The 24558-nt window shown below is 38.0% G+C and overlaps 1 protein-coding gene across 1 annotated transcript in view; it reads left to right on the top strand.

Moving 5' to 3' along the window:
- LOC128688152 (organic cation transporter protein) overlaps positions 1-24558 on the top strand; it is a 655980-nt gene that overhangs the window by 416927 nt on the left and 214495 nt on the right. The window contains exons 7-9 of the mRNA XM_070087495.1: positions 5065-5124; positions 9802-9956; positions 21156-21324. Coding sequence (XP_069943596.1) covers positions 5065-5124; positions 9802-9956; positions 21156-21324 — 384 coding nt within the window. The remainder of the gene's footprint in view (positions 1-5064; positions 5125-9801; positions 9957-21155; positions 21325-24558) is intronic.

The following is a 24558-nucleotide window of genomic DNA, read 5'->3' on the forward strand; positions in this document are numbered from 1 at the left end:
AAATATTAATTACAAGACCGTTCAAGTGTTTCCCAGTACACATAAGAGGGATTACCAATAGACCCCTGACTGTCTTCAAGACTGCACTAGACAGTCACCTAAAGTCAGTACCTGACCAACCGGGCTGTGGTTTGTGCGTCAGGTTGCATGCAGCAACAGCCTGGTTGATCAGGCCCTGATTCCACCATGAGGCCTGGTCTCAGCCCGGGCCCTGGGGACGTTGGGCCCTCAAACACTCTCCAGGTATAACTCTTATTAACTAAAAAAAATGGCTGCCTTATATTAATAATAGATTAAAATATTGAATATTTGAAATTTAGCAGTTACTGCCTGTCTAGATTAAAGTAGACTTTTAGTATTAGGTTAAGTCTGCCCGAGATGCCCCGGCATGATAGTGGTTTTCTTTGTAACCTTTGGAAACAAAGAAACTTTTTTTTTTTTTTTTTATCTTATGCACTGTTTGTCATGATTCTATTTTTACCTTTCAATAATTATTACAGCTAAAACATTCAGTACAGTTTTGTATTACTATCTACTCATAATAACAATGTTTTATACACAGTAGATCTTCAATTAACATGTGATCCTCTAACATGTTTTCTCTATTACACTACTGATAAATTGCAGCGTTTTCAATGAACACTGAAAAATTTGACTAGCACGGTGCCACTTCTGGGAAAAAACATTTGAGCAATGCCAGCCGCACTGCATGATTTTTTCCCGCCATCTAGTGCGCTCGTGGGCAACCTTCCTTGTGGGTCTTTGTGGGGAAGGTCTGGTAGGTAAATAAGTTTATTTAGGCACAGGTACAAATAAATACAATTATCAAACATAATGTAAATTACCTAGGGTAACCCGAAAAGTCAGACACACTGACTTATTTCTGTTAGGGTTCTTGTAATGTCATTATTTAACCCTAAAAGTTAAACCAGTTACCGTATTTTATGGCATCGATGACACTGTTTTTTTCCTCAAAATAAGTCTCAAAAATTTATCCAGCATCTTGGAGATCAAAAGTTAAGTTGGTCATAGGCCTCAAACTAAGCCTAGAGAAGTGTTCCTATACTAGACAGTTATCTAAACTCCTGTATATGAATTCGTGTAAACTGTTTTGGATAATATAATGAATATATAACAAAAATAATCACAACTGTAAGAATTCATTGGCATTAGCAGCGGTAGGTTAAGGTGAACCAGACATTGGAGTCATATGGACTATGAGTGGCGTCAGTAGGCTAATTCATCTGTTTACCATCAAACCAGCCGGTAATGATATTTCTACTCACCTCAAATGATCCTGTTATTAATCCTTTCAGGTTCCATGCTTTATTACTGTGACTTTGAACTCAGGGTCCCTTGCTGTAATACTGTGACTTTGAGCTCAGGGTGCCATGCTGTAATACTGTGGCTTTGAGCTCAGGGTGCCTTGCTGTAATACTGTGGCTTTGAGCTCAGGGTGCCTTGCTGTAATACTATGACTTTGAGCTCAGGGTGCCATGCTGTAATACTGTGGCTTTGAGCTCAGGGTGCCTTGCTGTAATACTGTGGCTTTGAGCTCAGGGTGCCTTGCTGTAATACTGTGACTCTGAGCTCAGGGTGCCTTGCTGTAATACTGTGACTTTGAGCTCAGGGTGCCTTGCTGTAATACTGTGGCTTTGAGCTCAGGGTGCCTTGCTGTAATACTGTGGCTTTGAGCTCAGGGTGCCTTGCTGTAATACTGTGGCTTTGAGCTCAGGGTGCCTTGCTGTAATACTGTGACTTTGAGCTCAGGGTGCCTTGCTGTAATACTGTGACTTTGAGCTCAGGGTGCCTTGCTGTAATACTGTGGCTTTGAGCTCAGGGTGCCTTGCTGTAATACTGTGACTTTGAGCTCAGGGTGCCTTGCTGTAATACTGTGGCTTTGAGCTCAGGGTGCCTTGCTGTAATACTGTGACTTTGAGCTCAGGGTGCCTTGCTGTAATACTGTGGCTTTGAGCTCAGGGTGCCTTGCTATAATACTGTGACTTTGAGCTCAGGGTGCCTTGCTGTAATACTGTGGCTTTGAGCTCAGGGTGCCTTGCTGTAATACTGTGACTTTGAGCTCAGGGTGCCTTGCTGTAATACTGTGGCTTTGAGCTCAGGGTGCCTTGCTGTAATACTGTGGCTTTGAGCTCAGGGTGCCTTGCTGTAATACTGTGGCTTTGAGCTCAGGGTGCCTTGCTGTAATACTGTGGCTTTGAGCTCAGGGTGCCTTGCTGTAATACTGTGGCTTTGAGCTCAGGGTGCCTTGCTGTAATACTGTGACTTTGAGCTCAGGGTGCCTTGCTGTAATACTGTGGCTTTGAGCTCAGGGTGCCTTGCTGTAATACTTTGGTTTTGAGCTCAGGGTGCCTTTCTGTAATACTGTAACTTTGAGCTCAGGGTGCCTTGCTGTAATACTGTGACTTTGAGCTCAGGGTGCCTTGCTGTAATACTGTGACTTTGAGCTCAGGGTGCCTTGCTGTAATACTGTGACTTTGAGCTCAGGGTGCCTTTCTGTAATACTGTGACTTTGAGCTCAGGGTGCCTTGCTGTAATACTGTGACTTTGAGCTCAGGGTGCCTTGCTGTAATACTGTGACTTTGAGCTCAGGGTGCCTTGCTGTAATACTTTGGTTTTGAGCTCAGGGTGCCTTGCTGTAATACTGTGACTTTGAGCTCAGGGTGCCTTTCTGTAATACTGTGACTTTGAGCTCAGGGTGCCTTGCTGTAATACTGTGACTTTGAGCTCAGGGTGCCTTGCTGTAATACTGTGGCTTTGAACTCAGGGTGCCTTGCTGTAATACTGTGGCTTTGAGCTCAGGGTGCCTTGCTGTAATACTTTGGTTTTGAGCTCAGGGTGCCTTGCTGTAATACTGTGACTTTGAGCTCAGGGTGCCTTGCTGTAATACTGTGACTTTGAGCTCAGGGTGCCTTGCTGTAATACTGTGACTTTGAGCTCAGGGTGCCTTGCTGTAATACTGTGGCTTTGAGCTCAGGGTGCCTTGCTGTAATACTTTGGTTTTGAGCTCAGGGTGCCTTGCTGTAATACTGTGACTTTGAGCTCAGGGTGCCTTGCTGTAATACTGTGGCTTTGAGCTCAGGGTGCCTTGCTGTAATACTTTGTTTTTGAGCTCAGGGTGCCTTGCTGTAATACTGTGACTTTGAGCTCAGGGTGCCTTGCTGTAATACTGTGACTTTGAGCTCAGGGTGCCTTGCTGTAATACTTTGGTTTTGAGCTCAGGGTGCCTTGCTGTAATACTGTGACTTTGAGCTCAGGGTGCCTTGCTGTAATACTGTGGCTTTGAGCTCAGGGTGCCTTGCTGTAATACTGTGGCTTTGAGCTCAGGGTGCCTTGCTGTAATACTTTGGTTCTGAGCTCAGGGTGCCTTGCTGTAATACTGTGGCTTTGAGCTCAGGGTGCCTTGCTGTAATACTTTGGTTTTGAGCTCAGGGTGCCTTGCTGTAATACTGTGACTTTGAGCTCAGGGTGCCTTGCTGTAATACTTTGGTTTTGAGCTCAGGGTGCCTTGCTGTAATACTTTGGTTTTGAGCTCAGGGTGCCTTGCTGTAATACTTTGGTTTTGAGCTCAGGGTGCCTTGCTGTAATACTGTGACTTTGAGCTCAGGGTGCCTTGCTGTAATACTGTGGCTTTGAGCTCAGTGTGCCTTGCTGTAATACTGTGACTTTGAGCTCAGGGTGCCTTGCTGTAATACTTTGGTTTTGAGCTCAGGGTGCCTTGCTGTAATACTGTGGCTTTGAGCTCAGGGTGCCTTGCTGTAATACTGTGACTTTGAGCTCAGGGTGCCTTGCTGTAATACTTTGGTTTTGAGCTCAGGGTGCCTTGCTGTAATACTGTGACTTTGAGCTCAGGGTGCCTTGCTGTAATACTTTGGTTTTGAGCTCAGGGTGCCTTGCTGTAATACTGTGGCTTTGAGCTCAGGGTGCCTTGCTGTAGTACTACATGATGATCTCAGCTCACTCAGATAAGCTGTGAACGCTAAATTTTGGCCTAGATATAAGAGAATGGATCTGTGTGGTGAGTGTGCACCGTATCAAAAAATCCTGCACCACGCAGTGTGTGGTAGAAAAGACAAAACTGTGACCACATGTATGGCTTAAAATTGCCACTCGCAGTGTATTTTGGGATTTTTTTTTTTATGGTTTTAGTCTCAGTTTCTTGGCATCATTTGATAGAATGGAAGATGCATTTTGATTGGTTCGAAGACTGGAAGTAGCTGGAAATTAAGCTCAAAGTAGCAGAAATATTAAATTTTAGTCAATATTCCACAGGAATATTGTCAGTTGTCTAATATATATCCAATTCGCCAGTCAAATATGTGTTCAGTACTGTGTTGACATTATTTATACAATTACTAGTATTACAATTATACAGTTAACTGCATAATAAACCATACCACGGGCGGGATTGAACCCGCGGTCAGAGAGTCTCAAAACTCCAGACCGTCGCGTTAGCCACTGGCCCAGCTAGCCACAATAAGATTCGTCCAACTAGGTATATTGTTTGCAATCGTGTCATTACGATTTCGTGAGTCATGCTAACTGCATGATATGTTAACTGCATAATATGCAGCCCTAGCCAGTCACACCTACTTGCATGCACTAAGACAGTAAGTAGAAAGAGAACACAGCTAATCACGAGTAACAGCTACACACTCTGAGGAAGAGATGGTTGATTGAGATTTAGCAGATCTAGAATAATTGTGTGTATACATACTGGAGAGTGAGAGTAATGTATAATGGGTTATTTTGATAACTAATAGTGTTAGCATGTTTTTTTTAGACCTATATCACCAAACACCAGCATATTTTTAGCATTGTTTCATGTAAATTTAACACGTTTGACCTTGATAAATTAGACACATGTGCAACTCCTGGGTATCTTTATTGAGGAAACGTTTCACCACTGTGTGGCGAAACGTTTCCTCAATAAAGATACCCAAAAGTTGCACATGTGTCTAATTTATCAACATGTCGGTTCTCTGAACCATTCATCTACAAACGTTTGACCTTGTTTAATGCACGATTTTTTTTTTCAAAATTTAGCCAGTCAGAATTGGGAGGGCGTCCTCAACACCAGAGCGTCTTGTTCGCCATAAAAAAATGGTAACTCATCGGTGTGAAAATCAATTACAGTTAAAGGAGATATATTAAGAATAACGCAAACTGACTTATTGACATTAACATTAAAGAGTGGATCAGCTTAAGTAATAGGCACAGAAATGTTAGCTAGTCAAGAAATCTCTCTTCTCCCTTTCTGTAGCTTCATTCATCCTGAACTGGCTCATGCTAGAACAAGGTTTGACGGTGATCCATACATACATGACCCGTATGATTCTTAGATCTGTGTTTGTGAACTGATTTTTTTATCTTTTAATTACCATATCTTGTATATGCATAGTAACCATAATACCCAAGAAGCACGCGAGTGTTGCTGAAAATGGCAAGGAAAGTTTAAGAATTCAAGTCTTGGTGTTATGAAGAAAACTGAGACATTTGATAAGCTTAAAAGTGGTGCATTTGTGGTGGAGACGGCAAGAGCTTATGGATTTAATGAAGCATCAGTTCGTACAATTAAAATGAATGAGGAAAATATATGCTTGTGCAATGAATAGCCCAGGTTGTCACCTCCTGCAAAGAATGACAGATCACAACAGATAAATAAAACAGAAAACTTAATGACTGAGTGGGTTTAACAGACAACAAAGAAAGGTGCACCACTTAATTTCATTTTAATTAGGAAAAAAGCCTTAGAGTTTTATAAAACAGTGTGTGATGAGGAAGGCCTGAACAAGTGTGTGTTTAGCACCAGCTGGTTCCACAAGTTTACGTTACATAATAGATTACATTATTAAGTTTTGTGGTGAAAGTGTTTCTGAGGGTGGCTACGAACCACAATAAGTGTTCATTTACTGCTCCAAGACTCCATGTACTTTAAAAGGTATAAATAAAACCGGTTTATTTATTTATTTATTTATTTATTGACTGGTTTAAGCATCACTTTATTACTAAAATTACGTTTTTACCTGTGCAGTAAGAACCTTGCATTCAAGGTTCTCTTCAGTTTTGATAATTTCTGTACTAATCCAAAAGCTTTGTTGCATGTGAACCCACTTGTAAAACTTGTATATATTATTACCACCAAATGCAGCATCTTTAATACAACCACTGGATCATGAAGTTATTAACCCTTATCACTGACAGTGATAAGGAAATGTGTAGAATTTTTAACACATACTTCCTCTCAGTTTTTACACAGGAGGATACCAGTGATATTCCAGTAATGATAAATTATGTAGAACAGGACGATAATAAACTGTGCACTATTAGGGTCACAAGTGACATGGTCCTTAGGCAAATAGATAAATTAAAACCTAACAAATCCCCAGGCCCTGATGAACTGTATGCAAGGGTTCTAAAGGAATGTAAAGAGGAGCTTAGCACACCTTTGGCTAATCTTTTCAACATATCACTACAAACTGGCATGGTGCCAGATAAGTGGAAAATGGCAAATGTGATACCTATTTTCAAAACAGGTGACAGGTCCTTAGCTTCGAACTATAGACCAATAAGCCTAACCTCCATAGTGGGAAAATTTATGGAATCAATAATTGCCGAGGCAGTTCGTAGCCACCTTGAAAAGCATAAATTAATCAACGAATCTCAGCATGGTTTTACAAAGGGACGTTCCTGCCTTACGAATTTATTAACTTTTTTCACTAAGGTATTTGAGGAGGTAGATCAGGGTAACGAATATGATCTTGTGTCTATGGACTTCAGTAAGGCTTTTGACAGGGTCCCACATCAGAGACTATTGAGGAAAATTAAAGCACATGGAATAGGAGGAGAAATTTTTTCCTGGATAGAGGCATGGTTGACAAATAGGCAGCAGAGAGTTTGCATAAATGGGGAGAAATCAGAGTGGGGAAGCGTCACGAGCGGTGTTCCACAGGGGTCAGTGTTGGGCCCCCTGCTGTTCACAATCTACATAAACGACATAGATGAGGGCATAAAGAGCGACATCGGCAAGTTTGCCGATGACACCAAAATAGGCCGTCGAATTCATTCTGACGAGGACATTCGAGCACTCCAGGAAGATTTGAATAGACTGATGCAGTGGTCGGAGAAGTGGCAGATGCAGTTTAATATAGACAAATGCAAAGTTCTAAATGTTGGACAGGACAATAACCATGCCACATATAAACTAAATAATGTAGATCTTAATATTACGGATTGCGAAAAAGATTTAGGAGTTCTGGTTAGCAGTAATCTGAAACCAAGACAACAGTGCATAAGTGTTCGCAATAAAGCTAATAGAATCCTTGGCTTCATATCAAGAAGCATAAATAATAGGAGTCCTCAGGTTGTTCTTCAACTCTATACATCCTTGGTTAGGCCTCATTTAGATTATGCTGCACAGTTTTGGTCACCGTATTACAGAATGGATATAAATTCTCTGGAAAATGTACAAAGGAGGATGACAAAGATGATCCCATGTATCAGAAACCTTCCCTATGAGGATAGACTAAGGGCCCTGAAACTGCACTCTCTAGAAAGACGTAGAATTAGGGGGGATATGATTGAGGTTTATAAGTGGAAGACAGGAATAAATAAAGGGGATGTAAATAGTGTGCTGAAAATATCTAGCCTAGACAGGACTCGCAGCAATGGTTTTAAGTTGGAAAAATTCAGATTCAGGAGGGATATAGGAAAGTACTGGTTTGGTAATAGAGTTGTGGATGAGTGGAACAAACTCCCAAGTACCGTTATAGAGGCCAGAACGTTGTGTAGCTTTAAAAATAGGTTGGATAAATACATGAGTAGATGTGGGTGGGTGTGAGTTAGACCTGATAGCTTGTGCTAACAGGTCGGTTGCCGTGTTCCTCCCTTAAGTCAGTGTGACCTGACCTGACTAGGTTGGGTGCATTGGCTTAAGCCGGTAGGGACTTGGACCTGCCTCGCATGGGCCAGTAGGCCTTCTGCAGTGTTCCTTCGTTCTTATGTTCTTATGTTCTTATGTTAACGGTCCAAACGTATATATACGTTCTCTCAAGCAGCGCCCCCAATATTTTGAAAGAAAAAAAATCTTTTTTTTTTTTTTTTTTTTTTGAAGGATAAAAGAGCATGTGGTACCCAGGCGTCCTCATTTTTTTTCATATGGCACACACTGAGTGTGCACACCCATTCTCTCATGTCTAGGTGACTCAATGTTGAATGAATGGCAAATGAAATGTATATATATGTTTGGGGCGCTATGCGAGAGAATGTATATATACGTTTGGACCATTTAAGGGTTAAGTCATTTAAGTGTAACTACACACGAAAAATGATGAAAAACTAGTTGCATCAGTGGACTCTGACTCTTACCTGGCAGTACCAAACTTTTGGAATGAATTTAACATTGCAGATGCCATCAGCTATGTTAGAAGTGCATGGAATTATGGGCCCCAATCAACTTTAAAAGCAGACTGGGGACAGTTATGGCCTAATGTAGTGAATTCTTTTTCTGGTTTTCCTCTCACTTGAGAGTTAGGTGTAGGAAATAGTTTATCTGGCAAGGAGATTACCAGTTGATGGTTTTGAAGATATGCAGAAGATGTGAATGAGCATATAAAAGATAATAGTGAAGATAGAAGTCCGGAGAAAATGTTGGCAGAGATCAATGCACAGAAACGAGGAAGGTAGATAACAGAGGAAGATGAAGAAGAACCTGAAGAGAAACAACATTGCATTAGTTACGTGAACAGTTCCATGTTGCTGCTAAACTAGCAGACTTTTTCACTGAAGAGGACCCTGACAAATCTAGAAGCAGTGCTCTGAAACAGGATCTAGAGCAGCTAATGATGCCTTACTGTAAGTTATATAAAGCACTTCAGGGTAAAAGAGACCAGAGATGCTTAACAGAATTTATCCATTCTCCAGTAAAACAATCGATTTTAGTGACATTTTCCTCAGCTGACAACATCTATCCACCTCAGCAGACAATCAACAACCATCCACCTCAGCCTAGTTGGGCCACAGCATCCCTCTCCACTCCTTTCAGAGTCATCATCAAATACCAACAACCACAATTTAAGTTAAGAAATATAATTTCTGTAACATTTGTAGCTTTAAACAATGCATTAAACATAATACATCATTACAATGAAGAACATTTACATTATCATTTTTATTTTTTTAAGATTTTGAGATCTAAAAGAAAAAGTTGCTTAGCTTTTTGAATGGACAAGGAACGTAACCCCATTTTTTCCCTATGTTCTTTAGTTTGTTTTACATGACTTTTTATCTTACACTTAATTTTCAGGAGCATAACTACCCTGTTAATCAACATCTACTATACAGAGTTTGTTGCGTAACGTAATTATTAAACTAAGCATTTAGATAATCTAATTTAAAATATAGAACTATAAATCAGCTCATGGAACAGGATATGAATCCATGGCAAGTCAGTCCTAAAATTAGCAGGCCAGTGTAATTTTTTGAGTCATCTATTGCTGTGTAGTGTGAAGTAGTTTTAATGTTTTAGTTTTAGTGTGCCCAAAATTCTCTACATAACCAGGGGTTTTCCATAATGTATGAAATAAATGTCATGCAACTTTGTAACAATAATATACTTCTCAAAATAAAATTTTTTGTTCCTGTATGCATGACACCTTGAGATCTAGCTAATTTGGAATCTACGAATCACTTGAAGTTTCATAAAATACTGCTCTGAACTGATTACATGTCAACATCACATTGCCTTTCTTCTGTGGATGTTCATTTGATGTCATCCGCACACAGGTTCGGGCGGAGGCGATGTGTGGTTGTGTGCGCGTGTCTTTTTACAGTCTGTGGCTTCCTGGCTGCTGTGGCCCCAACACTTCAACTTTATCTGGCTCTCCGTGTCCTTATCTCAATCTTTGACAACTATGTCTACATCGGCTGCTATATTCTCGGTGAGGTTTTGTTATAAGCAACTTTTGGAATATGTTTCTTAAGTAAGTCTGTAATTAACCAGGACTTTTTACACTCATTCATTGATTTTAAATTATATACTAATTTGTTTAATTTATTCTTGCTTAGATATAAGTAGTAAGAAAACTTTATTATTACTTTGCCCAAAATACATTTGTATAATTAGTAGCTTTCTTCTGAGCCTTCTGTTGTGGCAAATTATATTTATATTAGAATATTAAAATCAAAATTAGTGAGGGGCTAGTAACTCCTTCTGCTGTATTAATTACTAAATGTAAAAAGAAAAACTTTCATTTTTTAGATCACCAGCCACGGTGGTAGAAAACCAATATACCTGTATACCTGGATACCTGTATACCTGGATACCTGGATACCTGTATACCTGGATACCTGGATACCTGGATACCTGTATACCTGGATACCTGAATACCTGGATACCTGTATACCTGGATACCTGTATACCTGTATACCTGGATACCTGTATACCTGTATACCTGGATACCTGTATACCTGGATACCTGGATACCTGTATACCTGTATACCTGGATACCTGTATACCTGGATACCTGGATACCTGTATACCTGTATACCTGGATACCTGTATACCTGGATACCTGGATACCTGGATACCTGGATACCTGTATACCTGGATACCTGTATACCTGGATACCTGGATACATGTATACCTGTATACCTGGATACCTGTATACCTGGATACCTGGATACCTGGATACCTGTATACCTGGATACCTGTATACCTGTATACCTGGATACCTGTATACCTGTATACCTGGATACCTGTATACCTGTATACCTGGATACCTGTATACCTGGATACCTGGATACCTGGATACCTGGATACCTGTATACCTGTATACCTGTATACCTGGATACCTGTATACCTGGATACCTGGATACATGTATACCTGTATACCTGTATACCTGGATACCTGTATACCTGTATACCTGTATACCTGTATACCTGGATACCTGGATACCTGTATACCTGTATACCTGTATACCTGGATACCTGTATACCTGGATACCTGGATACATGTATACCTGTATACCTGTATACCTGTATACCTGGATACCTGGATACCTGGATACCTGTATACCTGGATACCTGTATACCTGGATACCTGTATACCTGGATACCTGGATACATGTATACCTGTATACCTGTATACCTGTATACCTGGATACCTGTATACCTGGATACCTGGATACATGTATACCTGTATACCTGTATACCTGTATACCTGTATACCTGTATACCTGGATACCTGTATACCTGTATACCTGTATACCTGGATACCTGTATACCTGGATACCTGTATACCTGTATACCTGGATACCTGTATACCTGGATACATGTATACCTGTATACCTGTATACCTGTATATCTGTATACCTGTATACCTGGATACCTGTATACCTGTATACCTGTATACCTGTATACCTGGATACCTGTATACCTGTATACCTGTATACCTGTATACCTGTATACCTGGATACCTGTATACCTGTATACCTGGATACCTGTATACCTGGATACCTGTATACCTGGATACCTGTATACCTGTATACCTGGATACCTGTATACCTGGATACCTGTATACCTGGATACCTGTATACCTGTATACCTGGATACCTGTATACCTGGATACCTGTATACCTGGATACCTGTATACCTGTATACCTGGATACCTGTATACCTGGATACATGTATACCTGTATACCTGTATATCTGTATACCTGTATACCTGTATACCTGTATACCTGTATACCTGGATACCTGGATACCTGTATACCTGTATACCTGGATACCTGTATACCTGTATACCTGTATACCTGGATACCTGGATACCTGTATACCTGGATACCTGTATACCTGTATACCTGTATACCTGTATACCTGTATACCTGTATACCTGGATACCTGTATACCTGTATACCTGTATACCTGTATACCTATATATCTGGACTGTGTTTTAAAAAAAATCAAACTCAAAATTTAATAATTTAAAATGTTTAACTATTGTTTATGTTTGGCTCTTAAGAAATAAACAATTATATTTTTTATTTAAAAGCTACTGTTAGTTAAGTAAAGATAGGTCTGCTGTTTATAATATACAGCTCGTGTTTGATTCCCATATTACATTGTCAATGCATGTAGGCTTAAAACATTTCCAGGAGTATACCTGGAAAGGGTTTCGGGGGTCAAGGCCCCCGTGAACCCGGTCTGTGACCAGGCCTCATGGTGGATCAGGGCTTGATCAACCAGGCTGTTACTGTAATAAAATTGGTTGAATTACCGACAATATGTAAAGTAAAAGGACACAAGTGCAACTAATGTGACATTTTATTGTGGCAACGTTTCGCTCTCCAGGAGCTTTATCAATGGCTTGATAAAGCTCCTGGAGAGCGAAACGTTGCCACAGTAAAATGTCACATTAGTTGCACTTGTGTCCTTTTACTTTACAGGCTGTTACTGTTGGCCGCACGCAGTCCAACGTACGAACCACAGCCTGGCTTGTCAGGTACTGACTTTAGGTGGTTGTCCAATGCCTTCTTGAAGACTACCAGGGGTCTATTGGTAATCCCCCTTATGTATGCTGGGAGACAGTTGAACAGTCTTTGGCCCCTGACACTTATTGTTTGTCTCTTATCGTGCTAGTGGCACCCCTGCTTTTCATTGCGAGGATGTTGCATTGTCTGCCGAGTCTTTGGCTTTCACAGAGAGTGATTTTCGTGTGCAAGTTTGGTACTCATCCCTCTAGGATTTTCCAGGTGTATATAATCATGTATCTCTCCCGCCTGCGTTCCAGGGAATACAGGTTCAGGAACTTCAAGCGCTCCCAGTAATTGAGGTGTTTTATCTCCGTTATGTGTGCCTTGAAGGTTCTCTGTACATTTTCTAGGTCAGCAATTTCACCAGCCTTGAAAGGTGCTGTTAGTGTGCAGCAATATTCCAGCCTAGATAGAACAAGTGACCTGAAGAGTGTCATCATGGGCTTGGCCTCCCTAGTTTTGAAGGTTCTCATTATCCATCCTGTCATTTTTCTAGCAGATGTGATTGATACAATGCTATGGTCTTTGAACCTGAGATCCTCTGACATGATCACTCCCAGGTCTTTTACATTAGTTTTTCGCTCTATTGTGTGGTTGGAATTTGTTTTATACTCTGATATAGTTTTAATTTCCTCACGTTTTCCATATCAGAGTAATTGAAATTCACATTATTTACTGCAGCCCATCTAAACATTTGGTTGATGTCCGCCTTGAGTCTTGCAGTGTCTACAGTGAAGGACACTGTCATGCAAATTCGGGTGTCATCTGTAGAGGAAGACACGGTGCTGTGGCTGACATCTCTGTCTATGTCAGAAATGAGGATGAGGAATAGCATGGGAGTGAGTACTGTGCCTTGTGGAACAGAGCTTTTCACCGTAGCCGCCTCAGACTTTACTCTGTTTACTACTACTTTTTGTGTTCTGTTTGTTAGGAAATTATAGATCTATCTACCAACTTTTCCTGTTATTTCTTTATAACGCATTTCGTGCACTATTACACCACTTGTCAAAGGCTTTTGCAAAGTCTGTATATATTATATATGGATTTTGTTTGACTTCTGGAGCATCCAGGACCTTGTCATAGTGGTCCAGTAGTTGGGAAAGACAGGAGCGACCTGCTCTAAACCCATGTTGTCCTGGGTTATATAAATGATGGATATCTAGATGGGTGGCGATCTTGCTTCTTAGAACCCTTTCAAAGATTTTCATAATATGGAACGTTAGCGCTATCGATCTGTAGTTCATTGATATTGCTTTACTGTCCCTCTTTGTGGAGTGGGGCTATATCTGTTGCTTTTAGCAGCTGTGGGACGACCCGTATGTCCATGCTCCCTGTCCATAGGATGTTAAAAACACATGATAGGGGCTTCATGCAGTTCTTGATGAACACGGAGTTCCATGAGTATGGGTCCGGGGCAGAGTGTATGGGCATGTGATTTATCGCCTTTTCGAAGTCATTTGTCATCATGGTAATATCAAATAGGTTCGAGTCTACCAAATTCTGTGTCTCTCCCATAGGTCTTTGACTCTCAGTCTGGTTAGCGGCTTGCTAAAAATCGAGTCATACTGAAACTTTAGTAGCTCACTTATTTCCTTGCTGTCATCTGTGTAGGATCCAACTCGTTTACGTAGAGGCCCAATACTGGATGTTGTTCTCGACTTTGATTTAGCATAAGAAAAGATATATTTTGGGTTTCTTTCAATTTCATTTGTGGCTTTTAGTTCTTCCTGTGTTTCTTTACTTTTGTATGATTCCCTTAGCCTCAGTTCAATGTTTGCTATTTCTCTGACTTGTGTCTCCCTACATATTCTTTTATTCTTTGCCTTCGCCTGTATAGGGAGCGACTTTCTCTTTCTGGTTTACATATCCTCCTTTTCCTTAAAGTAATATGCCTTGAGCATACCTCGAGTGCCACAGAGTTCATTTGTTCTAGACACAGGTTTGGATCCATGTTGCTTAGACTATTTTCCCAATTTAAATAATTTAGGACCTGGTTTTCTTGGTCCCACCTTATGTTTTTGTTATTGAAGTTGAATATGGTGAAGGTTCCCTCGTGACTGATCCCATTTTGTCGGTCTGGGGCCCCTCGCATACATGTATGAACCTCTGTTATGTTGTGATCTGAGTATATTGTTTTTGATGTGGTAATATTTCGTGTCAGATAATCATTGTTAGTGAAGATGAGGTCCAGTGTATTCTCCAATAACGAAGGCTCTATTATTTGCTGGTTTAAGGTGAATTTGGTGCAGAGATTTAAATGCTCGTGTGTGTGTGAGTTCTCATGTGAGCTGCTTCCTGGTGCTATCTCTGCTACAACATTATTTGCTACATTCTTCCACTGTAGGTGCCTTAGGTTGAAATTCCCCAGGAGCAAGATGTTCGGGGCAGGAGTTGAAAGATTTTCCAGACAGTGATCAATTTTCACAAGTTGTTCTTGGAAGTGTTGTGAAGTTGCATCCGGAGGCTTGTATACAGCCACAATGACCAGGTTCTGGTTCTCGATCCTTACTGCCAAAACTTCAACTACATCATTTGAGACATTTAGTAGTTCCGGGCATATAGGTGACCCTGTGATGTAAAGGCAAACCCTCTCTTCCCCCCCCCCCCTCCTCCTTTTGCCTGTTCACTCTGTCGCATCTGTATAGGCTGTAACCTGGGATCCATATTTCCAGTGGAGGCTCGTAGCTAAAATTAGTGGAGGCGCTGCTTCAGAAACCTTTTAGCCATTGTTTTAATATTGTGTGAAATGAAACAAGCATATATCAGGTGTTGAACGGCCTCTTTTCTTAACCATAACTTTCTCATGGAGAGACGACTGTGAAAACTTGAGCTGTTGAAGTTCACTTACAGTCACAGAACTTATTTCTTGGAGATGCAAGGAGGCCATGATTAAATTACTTTAATTTTCTGTAAAATAAAAAAAAACGAAAAAAATTATGAATTAAATAAAATAGCTGGAAGTATGATAATCATCTAATTCTACACTTAATCACATTCAAGAATATGGTACATGGTTTTTAAGCACAACGCACATCACTGAGTCAAAATGAAACACTACCTTACACTTGCCCAATAGGGTCGGCACTGCGTCAGCAACAGTGCTCTCTCTACCTAGCATACAGAGTCTTACCTCAGACATGTGCACATGTACACAACAGCCAAGCACCGAGTCGCTGGAACTATGAAGCGCACAGTTCCATACAAGGAGTTTTGTAGTTTTTTCAAGTACTAGGGGATGGCTACTGACATTAAGCTTAAGAATTATATAATGAACAAGTATAAAGAAAAAATTAAAGAAAAAAAATCATTATATTGAATGTTATCGACAATATCGAGCGAAAATAAGGAGTGTTGCAGTTCCTCGGTGCTTATACATGAGCTGCCACTGCATATTTCATTGTCAAAGTTATCCTTTATATGGGTCTCTGTGAAAACCGTGACCATTGCCCTTGACTCTGTGAGCAGTCCACGGATGAAAGGTATTTTGTTGTTTGTTGCTGACTTTAGACACTGTATATTTGCAAAGATGAATGTCATCTGATTGGTGGTATGTGGGGGGTATCTTTTTCCCAGCACTAATATCTGTTGTTTTGGAGTGGAGTAAATGGTAATAGTTATTTCCCTGTAACAGGACTTTCCTGTTATAGATTAAGAACAGTTAATTTGCTTTCTTTGGAGGAGTTTAGATTAAGGGATGACTCTGAATGAAACAAAAACTGAAGAAAAGCATAAATATGGAGAAGTAAATAAGGCAGTAAAAACATGTAACCAAAACTTAACTCCCATTATGGATTCAATTTGGACAAATCAGATTTAGGAAAGAGTAGGAAAACACTAAAATTGTATATGAATGAAAAAACTCCTAAATAGTACAGTATGTATTATATACAGTTTGGTACAACATTTTAGATGACTTGCCAAAACTTGTCTCCAGTACAGGCAGGCCCCGCTTTACAGTGCCTTGTTTTACAGTTTCACTAATACAGCAGTTTTCAGTTATACCCATTCTTCATACAATATATATATATATATATATATATATATATATATATATATATATATATATATATATATATATATATATATATATATATATATATATATATATACCGGTTATTTATACATAGCCGAACTTGAGTCCTGGAAATGGGAAGTACAATGCCTGCACTTTAAAGGAGGGGTTTGGGATATTGGCAGTTTGGAGGGATATGTTGTGTATCTTTATACGTATATACCTCTAAACTGTTGTATTCTAAGTACCTCTGCAAAAACAGTGATTATGTGTGAGTGAGGTGAAAGTGTTGAACGATGATGAAAGTATTTTCTTTTTGGGGATTTTCTTTCTTTTTGGGTCACCCTGCCTCGGTGAGCGACGGCCGACTTGCTGATATATATATATATATATATATATATATATATATATATATATATATATATATATATATATATATATATATATATATATATATATATATATATATATATGCAAAACAACCACTGTGAAAGAGTAGTGAAATTCCAAGCGCTTTCGTGACTGCTCACATTGTCAAGGAACTATGAAAGTAATACATCAAAGAAAGGCAATTAAAGGGCTTAGACCACACCTCACAGTCAACTCCCACAACAAAGAAACACCTGACGCGGGACAATACCGGACTCATAAGAAAAGAGGAACACTGCAGTAGGTCCGCTGGTCCAACTAGACAGGTCCTCACGACAACCCACTAACAAATTATTCTACCCAAGAAATAAGATTTATTATTTGTCCAATGTATTACTAAACTCTAACCAAATTTTATTAATTATAAATGAATCTAATTTATATAAACCTAAGGAAATATTCATATTATTTTCAAAACGGCTTTTTATGAAACAAGATTCAATTATATTTCTCTCAACCATGGACTTGCTTGATACTACTTTCTCAACTTTTTGAAAATCAATTGGATGGTTAAAGTCTCTCACATGAATAAATACAGCATTGGAATCCTGTCCAGTTCTAATGCTATATTTATGTTGTTTTAATCTAAGTTCGAGACTTTTACCAGTTTGACCGTAATAAACTTTATCGCAAATTTTACAAGGAATCTTATTGTTAGGTAAGACACATATGCAACAGTTAGGTATCTTTATTTTGAAACGTTTCGCCTACACAGTAGGCTTCTTCAGTCGAGTACAGAAAAGTTGATAGAAGCAGAAGATACTTGAAGACGATGTAATCAGTCCATCACCCTTAAAGTTTTGAGGTGGTCAGTCCCTCAGTCTGGAGAAGAGCATTGTTCCGTTGTCTGAAACAATATTGTTTCAGACAACGGAACAATGCTCTTCTCCAGACTGAGGGACTGACCACCTCAAAACTTTAAGGGTGATGGACTGATTACATCGTCTTCAAGTATCTTCTGCTTCTATCAACTTTTCTGTACTCGACTGAAGAAGCCTACTGTGTAGGCGAAACGTTTCAAAATAAAGATACCTAACTGTTGCATATGTGTCTTACCTAACAATCTGTCGGTATTTTATACCATTTTAATGTTCAAGGAATCTTATAGACACATCCGTCAGCATTTTGGGGGGAATTCTTTATCAAAAGTTTTTTTACTGTATCACGATTTTTAAATACAACTTTAATATTAAAAGTCTTAAGAAGAGAAGGCATATCAACCAAGTTTTCATGGTAAGGGAGAACCAACATATTTTTAGTTGAATAAGGTTGGTTGTCCCTTTTTGGGTTGTAAAAGGTATTTCTAGCAATTTTAAATGATTTATCAATTACATTTCTCGGGTATTTTAGATCATTGGCTATTTCATAAATTTTGGATATTTCTTCATCTATGAACTCTGGACTACAAATACGTAAAGCTCTCAAAAACATTGATGAGAAAACAGACAGTTTGACTCTATCTTGATGGGAAGAATAATAGTGTACATAGGAACAGTTATTTGTAGGTTTTCTGTAAATTTTAAATTTGAATTCATTATTACTCTTAATAATTAAAACATCTAGAAAAGGCAATGAGTTATCTTCCTCAAACTCAACAGTAAAGTTTATAGAATGGGCTAAGCTATTTAATTTGCCAAGGAAATAGTGTATATTTACATTCTTGGGCATAATTCATAATATATCATCGACATATCTGAACCATTTTGCTGTATTAGGGAGGATTGTGTTAAGTAACCTTGTTTCAAAAAAATCCATGTATAGGTTACTAAGAACATGGATTTTTTTGAAACAAGGTTGCTTAACACAATCCTCCCTAATAGAGCAAAATGGTTCAGATATGTCGATGATATTTTATGTCTTATGCCCAAAAATGTAGATATGCACCATTTCCTTAGCAAATTAAATAGCTTAGCCCATTCTATAAACTTTACTGTTGAGTTTGAGGAAAATAACTCATTGTCTTTTGATAAATTAGACACATGTGCAACTCTTGGGTATCTTTATTAAGGAAACGTTTCGCCACACAGTGGCTTCATCAGTCCATACACAGGAGAAACTTGAAGAACAGGAGGAGAATGAGGTAATCAGTCCCTCAACCTTGAGTCGATGTGGTCAGTCCATCAATCTTGAATAAAATACGGCATATGAGCGAAGAAGGAGCTTAAAACCGTAAGCAGTAGAGGTGCAGCAGTCGAAGGTGGTGTCACATTTGGCCAATGTGGAAGTAGGTCGTGCCCAAGGGTTAGGCAAGCGAAGAATTCCCAAGTATTAGATCCCAAGAAGTTGCAGTGTCTGACAGGATTGTAGATGAATGGTTCACAGAACCGACACGTTGATAAATTAGACACATGTGCAACTCTTGGGTATCTTTATTGAGGAAACGTTTCGTAGGTAATCAGTCCCTCAAGGTTGAGGGACTGATTACCTCATTCTCCTCCTGTTCTTCAAGCTTCTCCTGTGCATGGACTGATGAAGCCACTCTGTGGCGAAACGTTTCCTTAATAAAGATACCCAAGAGTTGAACATGTGTCTAATTTATCAACGTGTCGGTTCTGTGAACCATTCATCTACAGTCATTGCCTTTTCTAGATGTTTTAATTATTAAGAGTAATAATGAATTCAAATTTAAAATTTACAGAAAACCTACAAATAACTGTTCCTATGTACACTATTATTCTTCCCATCAAGATAGAGTCAAACTGTCTGTTTTCTCATCAATGTTTTTGAGAGCTTTACGAATTTGTAGTCCAGAGTTCATAGATGAAGAAATATCCAAAATTTATGAAATAGCCAATGATCTAAAATACCCGAGAAATGTAATTGATAAATCATTTAAAATTGCTAGAAATACTTTTTACAACCCAAAAAGGGACAACCAACCTTATTCAACTAAAAATATGTTGGTTCTCCCTTACCATGAAAACTTGGTTAATATGTCTTCTCTTCTTAAGACTTTTAATATTAAAGTTGTATTCAAAAATCTTGATACAGTAAAAAAAACTTTTGATAAAGAATTCCCCCCAAAATGCTGACGGATGTGTCTATAAGATTCCTTGTAAAATTTGCGATAAAGTTTATTACGGTCAAACTGGTATAAGTCTCGAACTTAGATTAAAACATCATAAATATAGCATTAGAACTGGACAAGATTCCAATGCTCTATTTATTCATGTGAGAGACTTTAACCATCCAATTGATTTTCAAAAAATTGAGAAAGTAGTATCAAGCAAGTCCATGGTTGACAGAAATATAATTGAATCTTGTTTCATAAAAAGCCGTTTTGAAAATAATATGAATATTTCCTTAGGTTTATATAAATTAGATTCATTTATAATTAATAAAATTTGGTTAGAGTTTAGTAATACATTGGACAAATAATAAATCTTATTTCTTGGGTAGAATAATTTGTTAGTGGGTTGTCGTGAGGACCTGTCTAGTTGGACCAGCGGACCTATTGCAGTGTTCCTCTTTTCTTATGAGTCCGGTATTGTCCCGCGTCAGGTGTTTCTTTGTTGTGGGAGTTGACTGTGAGGTGTGGTCTAAGCCCTTTAATTGCCTTCCTTTGATGTATTACTTTCATAGTTCCTTGACAATGTCAGTAGTCACGAAAGCGCTTGGAATTTCACTACTCTTTCACAGTGGTTGTTTTGCATATATATATATATATATATATATATATATATATATATATATATATATATATATATATATATATATATATATATATATATATATATATATATATATTCACCACTCACTATAAGCCAAGGACGAAAATATCCTAAGGTAAGTAATGAGTATACTGTATATGCATATTTTAGGCCTGTTTTGCTTACTCAATATAAGATAAACGTGTTATCAGGCTTTTATACACACCTGAAAGTGAAAAAAGAGTTTAATTCCTTTTACAGCAATTTTTCTTTAACTCTGGTGGCGCATAACCTAACCTGCTGTATAATAATAATAATAATTATTATTATTATTATTATTATTATTATTATTATTATTATTATTATTATTATTATCAAAGAAAGCTGTAAATCGACCTGCTGTATAAGTGGGCCTCCCTGCACTGACAAAAAATGCAAAAATTGTGAAAAGCAAACATAAAAATTTGTTTATTGACAAAACTAGAAAAAAAAATTGACCAAAATTCCTGGTGTAGGACTGGAGGTGTACTCGAGGAAGCAGCGATCCATGATGGGTAACCTTTTTGCTGTGCCCTGGGCGGTGGGCTACATGGTTCTCCCTGGCATAGCTTACCTAGTGTATGACTGGTACTGGCTCCAGGCTGCCCTCACACTGCCTGCCATCTTCATGTTCTCCTATTTCTGGTAAGAGTGTGTGTGTATAATTACCACTTTGTTGTTACAGTAGCAGAGTGAAGCTTGTGGTGTCTTGCCTTCAGTATTTACCTCATCATTAATTTTTTTTTTCAAGTCTCCAGGAGGTGAAGTTTTTACTTGCTTGTATAAACTAGTTTATTGAGCTACCACTCTGTTTATGAAATAAGACTTTATTAAGTATCATTTTTGTTGATGTTCCTTCTTCACTCACAGTTATTATCTATTTGTTATGCTAGTTAATGGGGTTAGGAAGTCTTTCTTGTGTTTTTATATTGTTTTATTATCTTTAATGTTGTTATTATGTCTCCTCTGTTCCTTCCAGCTAAAAGTGGCAGATTCAGTACTTTCAGCTTTCTTCATATGTCATCTTTTGCACTTAAGTTTCTCTTAGTTATTTAAATTTTTTTAATGCAGACACCATACCAACAAAGAAGATTCCAATTTTAGTATAATTTATGTTGTGAACAAGTTTTCAAGAATTTCCCCACATATCTAATAGAAGTGTCTATTTTGATATCTTTAATGCTTGTTACTTTCTATTATATAAGAGGTCTATTTTTACTTTCAATTATTACTATTTCTTGGTATTTATCCATATTAAATTCCATCATCCACATGTGTGCAGGTGTACGTGTATGCACCAATATTTACTTGCAAGTGACAAACACTTGCTCCTGTGCTGTCTCACTTGATCATCAGTCATAACCTAATGATTTTCTTAAAAAAACCTCACCATGCATCTAATTTTCTGCTACTACTGCTACAGCAACTACTACTACTACTATTAGTACTAGAACTACTAGTACTAGAACTAATACTACTACTAATACTAGAACTACTACTACTACTACTACCAGAACTACTACTACTACTAATAGAACTAGAACTACTACTACTACTACTAGTACTAGAACTACTAGTACTAGTATTAGAACTACTACTACTAGTACTAGAAATACTACTACTACTACTACTACTAGTAGTAATAGAACTACTACTACTACTACTAATAGTATTAGAACTACTACCACTACTACTACTATTACTACTAGAACTACTACTACCTCTACTACTACTATTACTACTAGAACTACTACTACGACTAATACTAGTACTAGAACTACTACTACTACTAGTACTAGAACTACTGCTACTACTATTAGTACTAGAACTACTACTATTAGTACTACTCTACTACTACTAGTACTAGAACTACTACTACTAGTACTAGAACTACTACTACTACTACTACTACTAGAACTACTACTACTAGTACCAGAACTACTACTACTACTACAAGTACTAGAACTACTACTACTAGTACTAGAAGTACTACTACTACTACTACTCTACTACTACTAGTCCTAGAACTACTATTACTACTGCTAGTACTAGAACTACTACTGCTACTACTACTAGCATTAGAACTACTACTACTAGTACTAGAGCTACTACTACTATTACCACTACTAGTAGTGCTAGAACTACTACTACTACTAGTACTAGAACTACTACTACTACTACTACTGCTACTTCCACTGCTACTACTACTAGTACTAGAACTAATACTAACACTACTACTACTACAAGTACTAGAACTACTAATACTACTACTACTACTAGTAATAGAACTACTACTACTACTACAACTACTACTAATACCACCACTACTACTACTGCTACTACTACTACTACTACAACTACTACTAATACCACCACTACTACTACTGCTACTACTACTACTACTACTACTACTACTACTACTACTACTACAACTACTACAGCTTCTACTACTACAACTACTACTACTACTACTACTTCTGCTACTACAACTACTACTAATACTACTACTACTACTACTACCACTGCTACTACTACTACAACTACTACTACATCTACTACTACTATAACTACTACTACTACTACAACTACTACTACCACTACTACTACAACTACTAATATTAATATTACAACTACTATTACCACTACAACTACTACAACTACTACAACTACTACTACTTCTACTACAACTGCTACAACTATTACTACTGCTACAACTACTACAACTAATACTACTACAACTACTACTACAACTACTACTAATACTACTACTACTACAACTACTACTACTACTACTATTACTACTACTACAACTACTACTACTACTACTACAACTACTACGACTACTACTACTACAACTACTACAACAACTATTGCTACTGCTACTATTACTACTACTACTACTACTACAATTACTACTACTACTACTACAACTACTACTACTACTACTACAACTACTTCTACTACTACTACTACCACAGCTATTACTACAATTACTACTACTACTACTAGTACTACTACTACTACTACTAATATTACTAGTACTACTACTACTACCACTACTACTGCTACTACTACTACTACAACTACTACTACTACTACTAGTACTAGAACTACTACTACTACTAGTACTAGAACTACTACTTCTACTACTACTACTACTAGTACTAGAACTACTAATACTACTACTACTACTACTACTAGTACTAGAACTACTACTACTACTAGTACTAGAACTAATACTACCACTACTACTACTACTAGTACTAGAACTACTAATACTACTACTACTACTACTACTAGTACTAGAACTACTACTACTACAACTACTAATACTACAATTACTACTACTAATACTACTACTACTACTACTGCTACTACTACTACTACTACTACTACTACTACAACTACTACTGCTTCTACTACTACAACTACTACTACTACTACAACTACTACTAACACTACTACTACTACTTCTGCTACTACAACTACTACTACTACTACTACTACTACTGCTACTACTACTACAACTACTACTACATCTACTACTACTACAACTACTACTACTACTACAACTACTACTACTACTACTACTACAACTACTACAACTACTAATACTACAACTACTACTACTACTACAACTACTACAACTACTACTACTACTACTACTACTTCTACTACAACTACAACAACTATTACTACTACTACGACTACTACAACTACTACTATTACTACAACTACTTCTACAACTACTACAACTACTACTACTACTACTACTACTACTACTACTACAACTACTACTTACTACTACTACCACTACAACTAATACTACTACTGATACAACTACTACTACAACTACTACTACTACTATTACTACTACTA

Source organism: Cherax quadricarinatus, chromosome 2 (genome assembly GCF_038502225.1).
Source record: "Cherax quadricarinatus isolate ZL_2023a chromosome 2, ASM3850222v1, whole genome shotgun sequence".
Classification (NCBI taxonomy): Eukaryota; Metazoa; Arthropoda; class Malacostraca; order Decapoda; family Parastacidae; genus Cherax; species Cherax quadricarinatus.